Source organism: Pelodiscus sinensis, unplaced genomic scaffold, assembly GCF_049634645.1.
Source record: "Pelodiscus sinensis isolate JC-2024 unplaced genomic scaffold, ASM4963464v1 ctg60, whole genome shotgun sequence".
Taxonomy (NCBI): Eukaryota; Metazoa; Chordata; order Testudines; family Trionychidae; genus Pelodiscus; species Pelodiscus sinensis.
This window is the reverse complement of record NW_027466001.1, coordinates 743744-763232: the sequence shown is the minus strand read 5'-3', so window position 1 is coordinate 763232 and position 19489 is coordinate 743744. Positions and strand designations below refer to the sequence as shown.

General features: G+C 69.1%; 2 protein-coding genes across 4 annotated transcripts in view; one reads left to right on the top strand and one right to left on the bottom strand.

Moving 5' to 3' along the window:
- Positions 1–9217: 9217 nt before the first annotated feature.
- Positions 9218–11747, top strand: LOC142825860 (gap junction alpha-3 protein-like). The gene is made up of 2 exons (XM_075918007.1): positions 9218–9286; positions 9874–11747. The coding sequence occupies exon 2, from the start codon at positions 9894–9896 to the stop codon at positions 10656–10658; it is 765 nt and encodes a 254-aa protein (XP_075774122.1). The 5' UTR covers positions 9218–9286; positions 9874–9893; the 3' UTR covers positions 10659–11747.
- A 73-nt stretch (positions 11748–11820) lies between these two features.
- The window catches only part of ZMYM3 (zinc finger MYM-type containing 3), a 60681-nt gene continuing 53012 nt past the window's right edge, over positions 11821–19489 (bottom strand). For all 3 annotated transcript variants that reach the window (XM_075918002.1, XM_075918001.1, XM_075918003.1), the window contains 4 exons: positions 14490–14604; positions 13548–13802; positions 13356–13473; positions 11821–13008 (listed from right to left, as the gene is read on the bottom strand). In XM_075918002.1, coding sequence (XP_075774117.1) covers positions 12810–13008; positions 13356–13473; positions 13548–13802; positions 14490–14604 — 687 coding nt within the window. In that variant the 3' untranslated portion in view covers positions 11821–12809. The remainder of the gene's footprint in view (positions 13009–13355; positions 13474–13547; positions 13803–14489; positions 14605–19489) is intronic.

Genomic DNA, 19489 nt, shown 5'->3' with positions numbered 1-19489 from the left:
TGCGCTCTTCAGATTCCTGACACCAGCCCCCTGCCATCAGGCCGCCCTGGCTCCCCCAGCCGTGGGGCGACACGGAGCAGAGCCCTGGGCGGCTCCCTCTGGCCCACAGTTAGCACAGGGACAGGGAAGGGATGGAAGAAAACAGCCAGAGATTCAGAATGCAGGAGCCAGACAATAGGGTTACCAGGTACACACCCCCCCAAAAACAGACACACTTGATCGTGGGGGAGGAGGAGGGAAGGTCGGGACCGGCAGGGAGGAAGGGGGGGCGGGAAGCAGAGCTGGCGGGGGGGTCGGGGCCGGCCGGGAGGAAGGGAGGGCGGGAAGCAGAGCTGGGGGGCCGCGTGGCTGGCCAGGAGGAAGGGGGACGGGAAGCAGAGCTGGGGGGGCCACGGGGCTGGCCAGGAGGAAAGGGGGGGTGGGAAGCAGAGCTGGGGGGGTCACGGAGCTGGCCGGGAGGGAAGGGGGGCAGGAAGCAGAGCTGGGGGGGGGCCGCGGGGCTGGCCGGGAGGAAGGGGGGGTGGGAAGCAGAGCTGGGGGGGTCACGGAGCTGGCCGGGAGGGAAGGGGGGCGGGAAGCAGAGCTGGGGGGGGGCCACGGGGTTGGCCGGAAGGAAGGGGGGGGTGGGAAGCAGAGCTGGGGGGCCGCGTGGCTGGCCAGGAGGAAGGGGGGCGGGAAGCAGAGCTGGGGGGGCCACGGGGCTGGCCAGGAGGAAAGGGGGGGTGGGAAGCAGAGCTGGGGGGGTCACGGAGCTGGCCGGGAGGGAAGGGGGGCAGGAAGCAGAGCTGGGGGGGGCCGCGGGGCTGGCCGGGAGGAAGGGGGGGTGGGAAGCAGAGCTGGGGGGGTCACGGAGCTGGCCGGGAGGGAAGGGGGGCGGGAAGCAGAGCTGGGGGGGGCCGTGGGGCTGGCCGGGAGGGAAGGGGGGCGGGAAGCAGAGCTGGGGGGGGCCGCGGGGCTGGCCGGGAGGGAAGGGGGGCGGGAAGCAGAGCTGGGTGGGGCCGCGGGGCTGGCCGGGAGGGAAGGGGGGCGGGAAGCAGAGCTGGGGGGGGCCGCGGGGCTGGCCGGGAGGGAAGGGGGGCGGGAAGCAGAGCTGGGGGGGGCCGCGGGGCTGGCCGGGAGGGAAGGGGGGCGGGAAGCAGAGCTGGGGGGGGCCGCGGGGCTGGCCGGGAGGGAAGGGGGGCGGGAAGCAGAGCTGGGGGGGGCCGCGGGGCTGGCCGGGAGGGAAGGGGGGCGGGAAGCAGAGCTGGGTGGGGCCGCGGGGCTGGCCGGGAGGGAAGGGGGGCGGGAAGCAGAGCTGGGGGGGGCCGCGGGGCTGGCCGGGAGGGAAGGGGGGCGGGAAGCAGAGCTGGGGGGGGCCGCGGGGCTGGCCGGGAGGGAAGGGGGGCGGGAAGCAGAGCTGGGGGGGGCCGCGGGGCTGGCCGGGAGGGAAGGGGGGCGGGAAGCAGAGCTGGGGGGGGCCGCGGGGCTGGCCGGGAGGGAAGGGGGGGTGGGAAGCAGAGCTGGGGGGGGCCGCGGGGCTGGCCGGGAGGGAAGGGGGGCGGGAAGCAGAGCTGGGGGGGGCCGCGGGGCTGGCCGGGAGGGAAGGGGGGCGGGAAGCAGAGCTGGGGGGGGCCGCGGGGCTGGCCGGGAGGGAAGGGGGGTGGGAAGCAGAGCTGGGGGGGGCCGCGGGGCTGGCCGGGAGGAAGGGGGGGTGGGAAGCAGAGCTGGGGGGGGCCGCAGGGCTGGCCGGGAGGGAAGGGGGGCGGGAAGCAGAGCTGGGGGGGGCCGCGGGGCTGGCCGGGAGGGAAGGGGGGCGGGAAGCAGAGCTGGGGGGGCCGCGGGGCTGGCCGGGAGGGAAGGGGGGCGGGAAGCAGAGCTGGGGGGGGCCGCGGGGCTGGCCAGGAGGGAAGGGGGGTGGGAAGCAGAGCTGGGGAGGGACCACGGGGGGTGGAGAGGAGGGGGGCCAGAGAAGGGGGGGCGGGAAGCAGAGCTGGGGGGGATGGGAGGAGTGCCAGCCCTCCCTCTAGTTGCTAGTAGAAGCTGGGAGGGGGGAGGGGCTGGGAACCCCTCCCCTGGCCCGGCTTCTGCAAGCAGCCAGAGGTGCCCCGCCCCCGCCCCGCCGGGAATTCAGAACAAACCAACGTTGCACGTGTCCCGTATTGTCTGAATGTTTCTACCGGCCAGAGGGCGCAAATACCAGACTATCCAGTAGAAAACCGGACACCTGGCGACCCTAAAGACGGCCGCGCTCATGGCCCAGGCCCGCCCTTTGCAGAGCCTGGCCCAGCGGCCCAGCTCAAAGCCACTGGCCCCTCCCCCAGTGCTGCACGGCCCCCTTCCAAACCTGCTGTTCAAGGCTTTTCCCCAAGGCCCCAGGTCCTCCCGGGTGGGGGGGGTGCAACCTCCTGCTTGGACCCTGGGAGCCAGGCTTGTGTCAGCAGTTGCCAGCAGGGCCGGTGTCTTTCCGCTGGTGCTGATGGGCCTGGGGTCTGCGCTCGGGGCCGGCCGACGGATCGGGGTGTGAAGGCCAGTCCCTGAAACGCTGGTGTGGGGCGATGCCCCACCGGCCCCCCGCACCCCGCCCTGCTAGGAAGTGGAGCGGAGGGTGCCGGGGCTCGTGGGCAGTGCTCGATACAGACAAGCGTGCCGGTTCCAGCCTGTACCCCGCACCCCGCCCTGTTAGGAAGTGGAGTGGAGGGTGCCGGGGCTCGTGGGCAGTGCGCGATACAGACAAGCGCGCCGGTTCCCGCCTGTACCCCGCACCCCGCCCTGCTAGGAAGTGGAGCGGAGGGTGCCGGGGCTCGTGGGCAGTGCGCGATACAGACAAGCATGCCGGTTCCAGCCTGTACCCCGCACCCCGCCCTGCTAGGAAGTGGAGCGGAGGGTCCCGGGGCTCGTGGGCAGTGCGCGATACAGACAAGCGTGCCGGTTCCAGCCTGTACCCCGCACCCCGCCCTGCTAGGAAGTGGAGCGGAGGGTGCCGGGGCTCGTGGGCAGTGCGCGATACAGACAAGCGTGCCGGTTCCAGCCTGTACCCCGCACCCCGCCCTGCTAGGAAGTGGAGCGGAGGGTGCCGGGGCTTGTGGGCAGTGCTCGATACAGACAAGCGTGCCGGTTCCAGCCTGTACCCCGCACCCCGCCCTGCTAGGAAGTGGAGCGGAGGGTGCCGGGGCTCGGGGGCAGTGCTCGATACAGACAAGCGCGCCGGTTCCAGCCTGTACCCCGCACCCCGCCCTGCTAGGAAGTGGAGCGGAGGGTGCCGGGGCTCGTGGGCAGTGCTCGATACAGACAAGCGTGCCGGTTCCAGCCTGTACCCCGCACCCCGCCCTGCTAGGAAGTGGAGCGGAGGGTGCCGGGGCTCGTGGGCAGTGCGCGATACAGACAAGCGTGCCGGTTCCAGCCTGTACCCCGCACCCCGCCCTGCTAGGAAGTGGAGCGGAGGGTGCCGGGGCTCGTGGGCAGTGCGCGATACAGACAAGCATGCCGGTTCCAGCCTGTACCCCGCACCGCGCCCTGCTAGGAAGTGGAGCGGAGGGTGCCGGGGCTCGTGGGCAGTGCGCGATACAGACAAGCGTGCCGGTTCCCGCCTGTACCCCGCACCCCGCCCTGCTAGGAAGTGGAGCGGAGGGTGCCGGGGCTCGGGGGCAGTGCACGATACAGACAAGCGCGCCGGTTCCAGCCTGTACCCTGCACCCCGCCCTGCTAGGAAGTGGAGCAGAGGGTGCCGGGGCTCGTGGGCAGTGCGCGATACAGACAAGCGTGCCGGTTCCCGCCTGTACCCCGCACCCCGCCCTGCTAGGAAGTGGAGCGGAGGGTGCCGGGGCTCGTGGGCAGTGCTCGATACAGACAAGCGTGCCGGTTCCAGCCTGTACCCCGCACCCCGCCCTGCTAGGAAGTGGAGCGGAGGGTGCCGGGGCTCGTGGGCAGTGCGCGATACAGACAAGCGTGCCGGTTCCAGCCTGTACCCCGCACCCCGCCCTGCTAGGAAGTGGAGCGGAGGGTGCCGGGGCTCGTGGGCAGTGCTCGATACAGACAAGCGTGCCGGTTCCAGCCTGTACCCCGCACCCCGCCCTGCTAGGAAGTGGAGCGGAGGGTGCCGGGGCTCGTGGGCAGTGCGCGATACAGACAAGCGTGCCGGTTCCAGCCTGTACCCCGCACCCCGCCCTGCTAGGAAGTGGAGTGGAGGGTGCCGGGGCTCGTGGGCAGTGCGCGATACAGACAAGCGTGCCGGTTCCCGCCTGTACCCCGCACCCCGCCCTGCTAGGAAGTGGAGCGGAGGGTGCCGGGGCTCGTGGGCAGTGCTCGATACAGACAAGCGTGCCGGTTCCAGCCTGTACCCCGCACCCCGCCCTGCTAGGAAGTGGAGCGGAGGGTGCCGGGGCTCGTGGGCAGTGCGCGATACAGACAAGCGCGCCGGTTCCAGCCTGTACCCCGCACCCCGCCCTGCTAGGAAGTGGAGCGGAGGGTGCCGGGGCTCGTGGGCAGTGCGCGATACAGACAAGCGTGCCGGTTCCAGCCTGTACCCCGCACCCCGCCCTGCTAGGAAGTGGAGCGGAGGGTGCCGGGGCTCGTGGGCAGTGCGCGATACAGACAAGCGCGCCGGTTCCAGCCTGTACCCCGCACCCCGCCCTGCTAGGAAGTGGAGCGGAGGGTGCCGGGGCTCGTGGGCAGTGCTCGATACAGACAAGCGTGCCGGTTCCCGCCTGTACCCCGCACGCCGCCCTGCTAGGAAGTGGAGCGGAGGGTGCCGGGGCTCGTGGGCAGTGCGCGATACAGACAAGCGTGCCGGTTCCAGCCTGTACCCCGCACCCCGCCCTGCTAGGAAGTGGAGCGGAGGGTGCCGGGGCTCGTGGGCAGTGCGCGATACAGACAAGCGTGCCGGTTCCAGCCTGTACCCCGCACCCCGCCCTGCTAGGAAGTGGAGCGGAGGGTGCCGGGGCTCGTGGGCAGTGCTCGATACAGACAAGCGTGCCGGTTCCCGCCTGTACCCCGCACCCCGCCCTGCTAGGAAGTGGAGCGGAGGGTGCCGGGGCTCGTGGGCAGTGCTCGATACAGACAAGCGTGCCGGTTCCAGCCTGTACCCCGCACCCCGCCCTGCTAGGAAGTGGAGCGGAGGGTGCCGGGGCTCGTGGGCAGTGCGCGATACAGACAAGCGCGCCGGTTCCAGCCTGTACCCCGCACCCCGCCCTGCTAGGAAGTGGAGCGGAGGGTGCCGGGGCTCGTGGGCAGTGCTCGATACAGACAAGCGTGCCGGTTCCCGCCTGTACCCCGCATCCCGCCCTGCTAGGAAGTGGAGCGGAGGGTGCCGGGGCTCGTGGGCAGTGCGCGATACAGACAAGCGTGCCGGTTCCAGCCTGTACCCCGCACCCCGCCCTGCTAGGAAGTGGAGCGGAGGGTGCCGGGGCTCGTGGGCAGTGCGCGATACAGACAAGCGTGCCGGTTCCAGCCTGTACCCCGCACCCCGCCCTGCTAGGAAGTGGAGCGGAGGGTGCCGGGGCTCGTGGGCAGTGCTCGATACAGACAAGCGTGCCGGTTCCAGCCTGTACCCCGCACCCCGCCCTGCTAGGAAGTGGAGCGGAGGGTGCCGGGGCTCGTGGGCAGTGCGCGATACAGACAAGCGTGCCGGTTCCAGCCTGTACCCCGCACCCCGCCCTGCTAGGAAGTGGAGCGGAGGGTGCCGGGGCTCGTGGGCAGTGCGCGATACAGACAAGCGCGCCGGTTCCAGCCTGTACCCCGCACCCCGCCCTGCTAGGAAGTGGAGCGGAGGGTGCCGGGGCTCGTGGGCAGTGCGCGATACAGACAAGCGCGCCGGTTCCCGCCTGTACCCCGCACCCCGCCCTGCTAGGAAGTGGAGCGGAGGGTGCCGGGGCTCGTGGGCAGTGCTCGATACAGACAAGCGTGCCGGTTCCAGCCTGTACCCCGCACCCCGCCCTGCTAGGAAGTGGAGCGGAGGGTGCCGGGGCTCGTGGGCAGTGCTCGATACAGACAAGCGTGCCGGTTCCCGCCTGTACCCCGCACCCCGCCCTGCTAGGAAGTGGAGCGGAGGGTGCCGGGGCTCGTGGGCAGTGCGCGATACAGACAAGCGTGCCGGTTCCAGCCTGTACCCCGCACCCCGCCCTGCTAGGAAGTGGAGCGGAGGGTGCCGGGGCTCGTGGGCAGTGCGCGATACAGACAAGCGTGCCGGTTCCAGCCTGTACCCCGCACCCCGCCCTGCTAGGAAGTGGAGCGGAGGGTGCCGGGGCTCGTGGGCAGTGCGCGATACAGACAAGCGCGCCGGTTCCAGCCTGTACCCCGCACCCCGCCCTGCTAGGAAGTGGAGCGGAGGGTGCCGGGGCTCGTGGGCAGTGCGCGATACAGACAAGCGTGCCGGTTCCAGCCTGTACCCCGCACCCCGCCCTGCTAGGAAGTGGAGCGGAGGGTGCCGGGGCTCGTGGGCAGTGCGCGATACAGACAAGCGTGCCGGTTCCAGCCTGTACCCCGCACCCCGCCCTGCTAGGAAGTGGAGCGGAGGGTGCCGGGGCTCGTGGGCAGTGCGCGATACAGACAAGCGTGCCGGTTCCAGCCTGTACCCCGCACCCCGCCCTGCTAGGAAGTGGAGCGGAGGGTGCCGGGGCGCGTGGGCAGTGCTCGATACAGACAAGCGTGCCGGTTCCCGCCTGTACCCCGCACCCCGCCCTGCTAGGAAGTGGAGCGGAGGGTGCCGGGGCTCGTGGGCAGTGCGCGATACAGACAAGCGTGCCGGTTCCAGCCTGTACCCCGCACCCCGCCCTGCTAGGAAGTGGAGCGGAGGGTGCCGGGGCTCGTGGGCAGTGCTCGATACAGACAAGCGTGCCGGTTCCAGCCTGTACCCCGCACCCCGCCCTGCTAGGAAGTGGAGCGGAGGGTGCCGGGGCTCGTGGGCAGTGTGCGATACAGACAAGCGTGCCGGTTCCCGCCTGTACCCCGCACCCCGCCCTGCTAGGAAGTGGAGCGGAGGGTGCCGGGGCTCGTGGGCAGTGTGCGATACAGACAAGCGTGCCGGTTCCCGCCTGTACCCCGCACCCCGCCCTGCTAGGAAGTGGAGCGGAGGGTGCCGGGGCTCGTGGGCAGTGTGCGATACAGACAAGCGTGCCGGTTCCCGCCTGTACCCCGCACCCCGCCCTGCTAGGAAGTGGAGCGGAGGGTGCCGGGGCTCGTGGGCAGTGCGCGATACAGACAAGCGTGCCGGTTCCAGCCTGTACCCCGCACCCCGCCCTGCTAGGAAGTGGAGCGGAGGGTGCCGGGGCTCGTGGGCAGTGCGCGATACAGACAAGCGCGCCGGTTCCAGCCTGTACCCCGCACCCCGCCCTGCTAGGAAGTGGAGCGGAGGGTGCCGGGGCTCGTGGGCAGTGCGCGATACAGACAAGCGCGCCGGTTCCAGCCTGTACCCCGCACCCCGCCCTGCTAGGAAGTGGAGCGGAGGGTGCCGGGGCTCGTGGGCAGTGCGCGATACAGACAAGCGCGCCGGTTCCAGCCTGTACCCCGCACCCCGCCCTGCTAGGAAGTGGAGCGGAGGGTGCCGGGGCTCGTGGGCAGTGCGCGATACAGACAAGCGTGCCGGTTCCAGCCTGTACCCCGCACCCCGCCCTGCTAGGAAGTGGAGCGGAGGGTGCCGGGGCTCGTGGGCAGTGCGCGATACAGACAAGCGCGCCGGTTCCAGCCTGTACCCCGCACCCCGCCCTGCTAGGAAGTGGAGCGGAGGGTGCCGGGGCTCGTGGGCAGTGCGCGATACAGACAAGCGTGCCGGTTCCAGCCTGTACCCCGCACCCCGCCCTGCTAGGAAGTGGAGCGGAGGGTGCCGGGGCTCGTGGGCAGTGCGCGATACAGACAAGCGTGCCGGTTCCAGCCTGTACCCCGCACCCCGCCCTGCTAGGAAGTGGAGCGGAGGGTGCCGGGGCTCGTGGGCAGTGCTCGATACAGACAAGCGTGCCGGTTCCCGCCTGTACCCCGCACCCCGCCCTGCTAGGAAGTGGAGCGGAGGGTGCCGGGGCTCGTGGGCAGTGCGCGATACAGACAAGCGTGCCGGTTCCAGCCTGTACCCCGCACCCCGCCCTGCTAGGAAGTGGAGCGGAGGGTGCCGGGGCTCGTGGGCAGTGCTCGATACAGACAAGCGTGCCGGTTCCAGCCTGTACCCCGCACCCCGCCCTGCTAGGAAGTGGAGCGGAGGGTGCCGGGGCTCGTGGGCAGTGTGCGATACAGACAAGCGTGCCGGTTCCAGCCTGTACCCCGCACGCCGCCCTGCTAGGAAGTGGAGCGGAGGGTGCCGGGGCTCGTGGGCAGTGCGCGATACAGACAAGCGTGCCGGTTCCAGCCTGTACCCCGCAGCAAGTTGAGTTCCGAACATGACGCGCGTCCATGGCAAACCTGGGTCCAGAGGGCCCCCAACATTTAAAGGCAGCCCCCCCCCCCCCAATGGAACCTCCCTGCAGCCCCCAGGAGCCATGGCTGGCGCCAGAGTCCGAGGCAGGGGCTGGAGCTGTAGCAGGGAGCCAAGCCATAGATCCAGGCTGGGGCAAGTGGCGCTGCAGCCGGGCCAGTTAGGGCTGGGTGGAGCCTTGTGGGGGGGGCCTGGGCCCTGCCCCGCCCCAGCGGATGCTCCTCTCACATGCCAAGGGGGCTGTGGCTCCCCGCTTGGCCCAGGGATTAGGCAGTAACCTTGCCTCCAGGCAGTGGAGTTACCTGCTTGTTTGGGGGTGGAGCCTCTCTTCTCCCACTGGGGGCTGGCCCCAGCTGATCACGGAGCCCACCGCTGGCTGGGCACCAGCTCCACCGCACTGTGCGCCCATCCCCACGGCAGCGAGATGGGAAAGGGGCTGTTGCAGCCCTCCACCCCGCCCCGGGCAGGGTCCATCAGAGCTCGGTGCGGTGGGCTCTGGCTGGAGGGCACCCCAGCTGGCCAGGCAGCACTGGGCCCTCCCCCTCCAGGCAGCGTGTGGAGCACCCCCGGCTGGCCCCAGGCGAGGATGGGGTCAGAGGCCTGGTTTGCAAAAAGCCTCTGCCCAGCCGTGCGGGGAGGCAGGGAACGCGCCCTCCAACGGCCTTGAGCTGCTCAGGCTCGGTCACAGGGCGCTGCCCCGACGCCCTGCCCGGCAGCAGGGAGTATTTTTAGAAACGTGCCCAGGCCAAAAATAAAGAGGTGGAAAGATTCCCAGTGGCTGTGTCCTCTGCCGCTCGCGCCGCGCCCGCTCCCAGAGCCTGCACATGCGCTGGCAGAGCCGCGCCGGACGCAGCCAGACACCGCTGGGGCTGCGGGGACCTGCCACCCACGAGGCACCAGCGTCTGCAACCGGTGAGGGGCGCTCGGCCTTGGCCCGCAGCTTCCGGGCTGCTGCCAAATGCTCTAGGCCCTGGGGCTGCTCCTAAAGCCCCTGGCCCTGCCCTTGTCCTCAGCCCCCGCCCGCGTGGCCCTGGCGGCCTGGGGGGCAGCGGTTTGTGAGCCCCAGGCTGACTGGACGCTGGAGCTCTCCCCGGGTTAATCCCTAGCGAGAAGAGGCCCCCCTGCGGCCCACCACTTGGCTCCCTGCACCAGGACCCGCTCCGCTGGCCTGTGCCGACGGCCACTGAGCGGCTGCTGGGGAGCTGGGCTAGGAGCCGCGCTGGACCTGGGCCCCCAGAGCCAGTGTCCAGCAGGGAGAGGGTACGGCCAGTCCCGAGCAGTCGGCCCTCAGAGCGAGATACCAGACCTGCAGGGTTTGTAGCCGCAGGCAGCTGAGGGACTCAAGTCGCCCCAGGCTAACCCGCTCCTGCCCTGGCTTGGCAGCTATCGGCCAGCGAGGCTGCGGTCAGAGGCCGGTGGCGAGCCCAGCCCGGGGCAGGGTGCCCACTGGCACAGCGCAGGGTCTGCAGGCTGCTGACTTTGGGTGTCTCCTCTCGCAGGAGAGCCCGCGCTGGCACTCATGGGCGACTGGCACCTGCTGGGGAGGCTTCTGGAGAGCGCCCAGGAGCACTCCACCGTGGTGGGGAAGGTGTGGCTCACAGTCCTGTTCATCTTCCGCATCCTGGTCCTGGGGGCCGCTGCTGAGAAGGTCTGGGGGGACGAACAGTCGGGCTTCTCCTGCGACACCAAGCAGCCCGGCTGCCAGAGCGTCTGCTACGACCAAACCTTCCCCATCTCCCACATCCGCTTCTGGGTGCTGCAGATCATCTTCGTCTCCACCCCCAGCCTGGTCTACCTGGGGCACGTCCTGCACCTGCTGCGTGGGCTGGAGCGGCCGCTGCGAGGGGCGAGCGGGGGGGCCCAGCCGGAGCGCGGGGGGCAGCAGACGCCGCCCGCCCACGAGGGCCATGGCCAAATCCGCCTGCGGGGGGCCATCCTGAGGACCTACATCTGCAACGTTGTCTTCAAGATGCTCTTTGAGGTAGGCTTCCTGGCGGGCCAGTACGCGCTGTACGGCTTCGAGCTGAAGCCCCTGTACACCTGCGACCGCTGGCCCTGCCCCAACACGGTCAACTGCTACATCGCCCGGCCCACCGAGAAGACCATCTTCGTCCTCTTCATGACGGCGGCAGCCAGCCTGTCGCTGCTCCTCAACCTGATCGAGATGTACCACCTGGGCGTCACCACGCGCCGGCCGGGCCAGGCCGCCCAGGCCAGGGAAGAGCCCTTGCGGCAGGGCGGCAGAGCCAGCGCCAGGCCGAGGCCCGGTGACTTGGCGGTCTGACCGAGGCTGGCACGGAGGCTCTTGTGCCAGACAAGCACTGTCGCCCCGAGGCTGCAGCACAGGAGCCTGCTGCGTTTCCATGGAGACGGAGCATCCCGCCATGGGAATCCTGGGCCCACAGTGCAGCGTCCAGAGCCTGGGGCCGGCGGGCAGGAGGCAGGGAGCCCACAGGGACAGATGCTCCACCCCGTGCCTGGGCTGCCAGCCGGCTGGCCTTGCCCCACAACTGAGCTCCACGCCCGGGCCCTGCAGGGACTCGGACAGGGCCCACTGGGTCCCCCGGCTCGGCGGGCTGCTGTGGGAACAGGCTGCTGGGCCGAGGTGCTGCTCGGATCAGGAAGGCCCAGGCTCGCTGCAGCCACTCCCGCCACGCGGCCCTCCCAGCCCGGCGCCTCAGCCTGGGCAGCGCGCGACCCCTCAGGAAAGCAAAGGCTGCGGGTGGGACACTGCGGTTTCAGCAGCAGCGCCGGCTGCCGGCTCCTGGCAAGGCCCCCCTGGGACCCTGCATTTAGGCCCCTTGCCTGTTCTCCCGCAGCCCAACCGGGCCGGCGCCTGGCAGGGGAGGGGTTTGGTTCTGGGCGGCTCCTCTCTGCCCCTGCCCAGCGTACCTGCGTGCAGGGCCACCCGAAGGGAAGAGGCCCACGCCCTGCCCTCAGGACCCCGGCCGCACTGCGAGGGCAGAAGGATCCACGTCTGCCCTGGACCAGTCTCACCCCTGCTCACTTGCCTGAGCACAGCAGGCTGCTGCCGGACTTGCCCCAAGCGCCACAGTGACGCGGGGAAGGCGCCATCAGTGCCCCTGGAGCCGGGCAGGCCCAGTGCCCTGCAGGCCCAGCACGAGGTCCAGTTCAGCTCAGCAAGGCTCCTGGCTGCCTCCCACCCTCACTCTGCCCTGTCCCAGCCAGAAGCAGCCTCTGGAGCAGGCTGTGTTGCGCCCAGGGTGCTCCCTATGGACACGGCCTGGCCCCTCCCTGCTCAGCTCGCAGATGGAGGCAGGGAGGCCATGCCCCCAGCCGTCAGGAATCCAGGCCGCCCTGCGTTCGATGCTAGCCAGCACTGACCCTGCTGGCAGGGCCAGGCCCCGCTCTGGGCTGGTGACTGCGAGCGCTGGGCGGGGGCAGACAGCCCTGGCGAGGGGTGGGCGAAGGGCGGCACCTGCGGGCAGGTTTTTGCGTCTTTATTTGAAATGAATGGTTCTAGAGACACAAGGTTCGTCCTAACGCCCCGTTATCACTACGACAAGACCGGTGACTGGCTCACTCTCGACATGGAGACAGGGCCCGGGCCAGGTCCCTGACAATATATACAGCTCAGCCAGCGCCGCGTCCCGCCGCCAGCCGAGCAGAAACCAAAGCACCGCGGGGAGGGTGCCAGGGGGAACAGCAGCGCTGGGGCAGAGACCCCGGCCTGCCCAGCCCCGCAGCAACGAGCCGAGGCGCAGAGGTGTCTGCCTCCAGCTGATCGTGCCAGGTGAGCAGAGGGAGCGCCCCCCATTCTGCTGCAGCTGGGGGCAGAGAGGGCGGGCCCCTTGGCTCCCACGCCCGCTGCCGCGGCAGAGCTTCAGCGCCCCCCAGTGGCTGCTGTGATGCACAATGCAGGGGAAGCCAGAGCTCATGCAGAGCTGGGGAAGGGCCTCCAGGAGCCCCGAGATGAGGTGCCAAAGGCAGCACAGCCGGGCTCCTCTGGCTGCGCTGGCAACGGTCCAGCCCAGAGCCAACCCTGCTACCCACCACGCCCCCAGGCCCGGGCACGGAGCCTGGCTCCCTTCCCCCTGCTGCTTGGGCAGGGAGCTGGCCGCAGGCCCAGGGCCTCCTGGGGGGCTGCTAGGCCCAGCCTGCCCCCCACAGCGCAGAACAGTCACTTCCCAGACCCCGCGGCCCAGGGCTCACATCACGCCAGGCAGGGGAGACCCAGGCCAGCCCCGGGGAGAGGGCACAGACCCGTGGGGCTGCCGGCCGGGACAGGGACTGGGACTGGCTCTGTCTCTCCACCCCAGGAAGAACGGGGAGTGGGACCCTGCCCCGCCAGGCAGAGCCAGGGCTGGTGGAGGGAGGGGACGGCCTGTCACTAGCATCAGGCAGGGATGGTCAGAGTCCTACAGGTGCCGGGCTGGTCAGGCCCCCACGCCGCAGAGCAGCCCCCAGCCCGCGCTCAGTCCATGTCCTCCTCCAGGCCGCCGCCCCGGCTGTGCTCCTCGTAGATCTCCCGCACGGCCAGGATGCGGTTCAGCATGCTCTCCAGCATGCTCCTGTCCATGGGGATGACCGAGTACCAGAGCGGCGACTCCGCGATGCACGACCGCTCGGGCTGCAGGTAGAAGACGTCGTTCCGGTTCCGCAGGCTCTCGGGACTGTGGCAAGAAGGGGCAGAGTGAACCCGCCCGGCTCCCAGGCAGCCCGAGCCCACAGGGTCCCTCTCCCCAAGCTGGAATGCAGTGACTCCCCGGGCCCGGCCCCCGCAGGGGAGCACTCCTCGGCCTCCTGCAGGGAAGGTGCTCATGAGCCAGGCTGGGAGCGCCTCTCCCCAGGGGCCTGGCCAATGCCCTCAGCGGGAGGAAGGGCCCGAGGCCCCGCAGCCACCTCTGCTGAGACCAGGTCCCGGCCTCAGCCCCGCCGAGCCAGAGCCGGCCTGGGGCTGCTCCCCTGCAGGCACGGGCCGACGGGCTCACGCTGCCCCCCTCCAGCACAGGACACTCACCACTTGGAGAGATAGAACTCGTAGAACTTGACTGGGCACCGCAGCGGGTTCATCCTGTTCTCCCGCTGCTCCAGGAGGGGCAGCTCCTCCTCCCGCTTCCGCTTCCCAGAGCTGCTGTCTGCAGAGAGAGGCCGCGTCAGAGCCGCGCAGGCCGGGGCAGGGCCGGGGAGACAGACCCGCGCAGGCGCCTACCTCGCCCTTTCTTCTGCCGCAGGGGGGCGTAGTAGCGGATGCTCACCACCTTGGTGGTGCCCCGGGCCGTGGTGCACTTGCGGGACTGGCGCACCACGTTGGTGAAGGACAGCTGCATGTGCTCCTCCGCCGTCTGCAGGCCGAAGAACTTGGTGTTGAAGAACATGAGGGTGTTGAGGAGGACGAAGGGGGAGTACACCCCCAGCTGCTTGCACTCCCACAGGTGCTCCTCCTCCACGCGGGAGAAGACGGTGTCTGCAAGCACAGGCACGGGCGGGGTCACGCTCGGCCGACAGGGAGCTGGAGGCCGCGGCTCCAGTCTCGCACGTCGGGGAGCGTGAAACAGGCACTGGGGCCCTGCCCTGGGTCTTTCCCCTGGGCGGAGGGAGCTGGGCCCCGGGGGTGGGCGAGGCCAACGCCTGTGACATGAGCCCTGCCCGGTGGAGGGGGAGCCCCGCTGGAGTAGCCAGGGGAGCTTGCAGGCCTTTGCCCCCCCCCCAACACAGCTGGTTCATGCCAGCCCCAGGCCAAGCCAGAGCCCAAGTGGGATCAGCGTGGCAGGCCGGGCGCAAGCCCCCTGCAAAGCCCAGGCACACGGTGCCAGCCCGAAGCCTCCCTGGCAGGCCAGAGGCTGGGCCAGTTCCGCTACCCGCGCCCCCAGGTGGGTGTCAGCGCGGGCCCTGTGCCCTGGGAAGGCTGGCTCGCTTACTGCCTGGAGCAGGCCAGGGCGCCAGGGAGGGGACGAACCTCTGCTCTGGGCATTGGGATCCTGCTGGCCACAGCCGGGCGGTGCCCCCGCTCTGGAACGCCTGGCCCAAAGGGGCTAGAGGAAGGCCCTCCCCCGGCTCTACAGACCCAGCGAGCCTGGGCCAGCCCTTGAGCTGCTCAGTCCCCGGCCAGGCCTGGCGTGGGGCCCGCAGGCTGGGAAGCCCGACCACGTACTGTTTGGGAGCAGGGTGGGCTGCCAGCCGCTCAGGGACTTGTTCAGCTCCTGCACGAAGGTCAGGTAGTACAGGTCTGTGAAGATATTCACCATCCTGTTGTTCTCCAGCAGGTACTAGAGGGGAGAGAGCAGGGTCAGTGCTGGGAGGTGGCAGCGTGTGGGGCACGAGAGGAAGTGGCTCCGTGCTGGGCCCCCTTGGGGCGCGCCCCGGGGGCTGCAGCTGGAGGGCTGCCGTGGGAGACGACGCTCACATCCAAAGGCCCCCCAGGTGGCAGTGCCCTGCTCCCCTTTGTTCCCCGAACGTGCTGCGCAGCCGCATCCTCGCACAGAGCCCCCGGTACAGGGACGGCCCGTTTCTGCTTCACAAGCCCACGGAGCCGCGGACTCGGCTTGGGGGCAGGGATCACGGGCCTGCCCCCAGCGACGAGCAGCCCTGCCCCCAGCCCGGCGGCCCGTAGTCTCGCTGAACGCATTCGCCCCCAGGGAGCACACGCTAGTTCCTGGACCCGTTCAGAGAGCGCCTGGCCCCCAGTGCGATCAGCTCAGACAAGCGGGGGGGCGGGGCGGGCGCAGAGCCGTGCCGCTCTGTCCTCGCACAAGGTGGGATGTCACCTGGCAGCCAATGGATCCCACCCGGGTCAGATGGAACTGAGATGCCACGTCAGTCAAGGACGGGTGTGATCAGTCGCTTGTCCCTGAAGAACCGCGGCTCAGGAGGTGCCAGCAGAGCCTCCTGCTGCCGGGCGCCCCGCGGATATTATCTGCGCCGGACACTGGAGCAGCGAGGGCCACAGAACGGCCCCCCAGGGCTGGCTCAGAGCCGAGGCTGGAGGCAAAGGAGCCCGGCTAAGGATCGGCTCCCGTGTCCCTGGGGACGACGGATGTTCCGAGTGGGGCTGAAGCGCTGACATGGCTGCCAGACGCACTCCAGACTGACAGGCGGCATGTGCTCCAAGACGGCCTGGAGAGAAGCCAGCACAGTGGAAACCTGCCCTGTCACCAGGCACGCCGCCCTTCTGTTGCCACGTAGCACCCGTCGGGCACGGCCACACGTGGCATGCCGGGAGCTAGGGATGCAGAGGAAGGGGAGGGCAGCGTGAGAAGGCCAGAGAACCAGCCCTGCCCTGGACATGCTGGGACCACGAGACGGAGCTTGGCATGTTCTGCCTTCAGCTGGAGGGGGACCGATGGGAGGATCGGGACCACGAAGGAGCAGGCCGCAGAACCAAGAGCCAGCGGAGGCCCCCGTGAGAGCAGAGCGGGTGCATTTCTACTGTCGCTCCTGGCACAGGCCAGTGGCCAACATGCCCCGAGCTGCAAGACCAGCCAGAGGACACGGCTCAAGGTCTGTGCCGATTCTAGAGCCCAGGCGAGCGGTCGGCTCCTGACGTGTGCCCCCCTCGGCTGCCTCCTGGCAGAGCGCCTGGCGCCCTGCCCGTTCACACGCCAGGGCCCGGCGGGCGGTCTGAACTGCTGAGCCCCAGCACCGTCTGAAAAGCGCGTTGGGCAGCGCAGAGGGCCTGGGGCTCCAGCATGAGACGCAGCGAGGCCCTGCTCACCCCTAGACGCGCTGGCTGGTAGGGGCCAGAGACAGGGACGCTCCAACCCCCCCTGCAAGGAGCTCAGGGCCGGCAGAGGGCGCTGGGTCCGAAGCGTGGACGTGCGGCTGTCCTGGGAGAGTTGGGGGCCTGCAAACCGGAGACGGCAGCACGGGTGGCAAACTGCCATCGAGCTGGTGGAGCCTGTTAGGGCCCAAGGAACTTGGACTTGCCAGGTTCAGAACCAGCCCCCACCGGGCCACCGTGCATAGTGGGGGCCGACGCGTCTGCCCCATCTGCAGCCAAGTGCCCAGGTCTGGGAAGAGGCTACACGACCACGTGGCTGGCAAGAGCCCCAGGGGCAGAAGAAAGGCCAAAGGGAAGCGCCATATATGGAAAATAGTGCTCCGCTGCAACAAACCGCCAGCTCCCCATTCCCCAGCGATGCAAAGGGCCTCGGCAGCAAAGCAGCCGCCTGAGATACGGTGGGGACGGCTGGCGAGGGACCACGGGGAACCTCACGGACCTGCTAGCGGTTTGCAAGTATCCAAAAGGGGCTCACAGGCAGGAGGGGAAAATGGTTCTCCTGGCCTCTGAGGACAGGACAAGACACAACGGGCTCAAACGGCAGCCAGGGAGGTTGGGTTGGACATTAGGAGAAACGTCCTGCCTGTCGGGGATGAAACGCTGGGATCAATTGCCCGGGGGGTCGTGGAGTCTCCACCTCTGGAGACAGTGAGAGCAGGTTGGACAGACGCCGGGCAGGGGTGGTCTGGCCGGTGCTTGGCCCTGCCAGGAGGGCAGGGGACTGGACTCAGTAACCAGGTCCTTTCCAGTTCTAGGACCCCAGGACGTATCTGCCTCTGATGGTCCTCAGGACTGAGCTACTGGTGGCCAACCTGCAAGCGCTGAGAAAGTGAGCCAACCGGCCCCCAAATGGAAGGAACGCGGGAGGGGAACAACAGGAACGCTCCTCCAGACCGAGAAGTCTTACTGCCCCTGTATAAAACTATGGGACGCCCACATCTGGAATACTGTGTACAAATGTGATCTCCTCACCTCAAAAAAGATATTTTGGCCTTGGAAAGGATTCAGAAAAGGGCAACTAAAATGATTAAGGGTTTGGAACGGGTCCCATATGAGGAGAGGTTAAAGCAACTGGGACTTTCAGTTTAGAAAAGAGAAGACTGAGGGGGGATATGATAGAGGTCTATAAAATCGTGAGTGGTGTGGAGAGGGTGAATAAAGAAAAGTTATTTATTAGTTCCCATAATAGAAGAACTAGAGGACACTAAATGAAGTTAATGGGTAGCAGGTTTAAAACTAATAAAAGAAAGTTCTTCACACAGCCTGTAGTCAACCTGTGGAACTCCTTTCCAGAGGAGGCTGTGAAGGCTAGGACTATAACAGAGTTTAACGAGAAGCTGGATAATTTCCTGGAGGTTAGGTCCATAAAAGGCTATTAGCCAGGGGATAAAATGGCGTCCCCGGCCTCTGTCTGTCAGAGGCTGGAGAGGGATGGCAGGAGACAAATCGCTTGATCATTGTCTTCGGTCCACCCTCTCTGGGGCACCTGGCGCTGGCCACTGTCGGCAGACAGGCTACTGGGCTAGATGGACCTTTGGTCTGACCCAGCACGGCCGTTCTTATGTTCTAAGTCAAAATGGGCACTTGGGTAGCACTGGGGGAAGTGTGGGGCCAGCCCCCAGACCCGAATGCCGCCTCTGGGACCTCTGCACCTCTCTGGGCTAGGGGAGGGAAAGGCTGCCCAAATGTGCCATGCGGTTAGCAATCCGGATCTGCAGGTGGAGGAGGCAAAAATCTTCCTTCCCATCACATCCCTCTGTTCCCAGTCCTTCTCCTTCGGCGCACTGACGCCTGCCCTGCTGGCTGCTACCGGTTGCCGTGGCCACGGCCAGAGCGTGCAGGGCAGGGTGTCCCAGCAGCTGCATTTCTCCAAGCACTTTACAGCAGGCAGGCCCAAAGCTGGTGAGTTTCACAGGAGCTTTGCGGGCTCCTGAGCCCACGGCTGCGAGGGAGGACGACCCTGCCAAGGGCAGATGGCTGATTTCCAACGACTTACAGGAACTCTGCTGACACCAGGCAAGCGGCCTCACCACCCTGCAAACGGTCCTGCATGGCCTTGAACCTCTCTGGGGCCGAGGGCACCACAGAACTGCCCAGGGCCGAAAGCCAAGTGGTTACCCGGGGCAGTGCCAGGTCGTCCCCCAGACCCGAGGGGCCTGGTGGGGACAGCGCTGGAGCCCTGCGAGGGGAAGGCTCACCGGTACCGGGTCGCGTCCCAGACCCGAGGGGCCTGGTGGGGACAGCGCTGGAGCCCTGCGAGGGGAAGGCTCACCGGTACCGGGTCGCGTCCCAGACCCGAGGGGCCTGGTGGGGACAGCGCTGGAGCCCTGCGAGGGGAAGGCTCACCGGTACCGGGTCGCGTCCCAGACCCGAGGGGCCTGGTGGGGACAGCGCTGGAGCCATGCGAGGGGAAGGCTCACCGGTACCGGGTCGCGTCCCAGACCCGAGGGGCCTGGTGGGGACAGCGCTGGAGCCCTGCGAGGGGAAGGCTCGCCGGTACCGGGTCGCGTCCCAGACCCGAGGGGCCTGGTGGGGACAGCGCTGGAGCCCTGCGAGGGGAAGGCTCGCCGGTACCGGGTCGCGTCCCAGACCCGAGGGGCCTGGTGGGGACAGCGCTGGAGCCCTGCGAGGGGAAGGCTCGCCTGTACCGGGTCGCGTCCCAGACCCGAGGGGCCTGGTGGGGACAGCGCTGGAGCCCTGCGAGGGGAAGGCTCGCCGGTACCGGGTCGCGTCCCAGACCCGAGGGGCCTGGTGGGGACAGCGCTGGAGCCCTGCGAGGGGAAGGCTCACCGGTACCGGGTCGCGTCCCAGACCCGAGGGGCCTGGTGGGGACAGCGCTGGAGCCCTGCGAGGGGAAGGCTCACCTGTACCGGGTCGCGTCCCAGACCCGAGGGGCCTGGTGGGGACAGCACTGGAGCCCTGCGAGGGGAAGGCTCACCGGTACCGGGTCGCGTCCCAGACCCGAGGGGCCTGGTGGGGACAGCGCTGGAGCCCTGCGAGGGGAAGGCTCACCGGTACCGGGTCGCGTCCCAGACCCGAGGGGCCTGGTGGGGACAGCACTGGAGCCCTGCGAGGGGAAGGCTCGCCTGTACCGGGTCGCGTCCCAGACCCGAGGGGCCTGGTGGGGACAGCGCTGGAGCCCTGCGAGGGGAAGGCTCACCGGTACCGGGTCGCGTCCCAGACCCGAGGGGCCTGGTGGGGACAGCGCTGGAGCCCTGCGAGGGGAAGGCTCGCCTGTACCGGGTCGCGTCCGAGACCCGAGGGGCCTGGTGGGGACAGCGCTGGAGCCCTGCGAGGGGAAGGCTCGCCGGTACCGGGTCGCGTCCCAGACCCGAGGGGCCTGGTGGGGACAGCGCTGGAGCCCTGCGAGGGGA

What these genes read in the sequence shown, in the direction of transcription:
- LOC142825860 (XM_075918007.1), top strand. Translation starts at nt 9,894, where the DNA reads ATGGGCGACTGGCACCTGCTGGGGAGGCTTCTGGAGAGCGCCCAGGAG.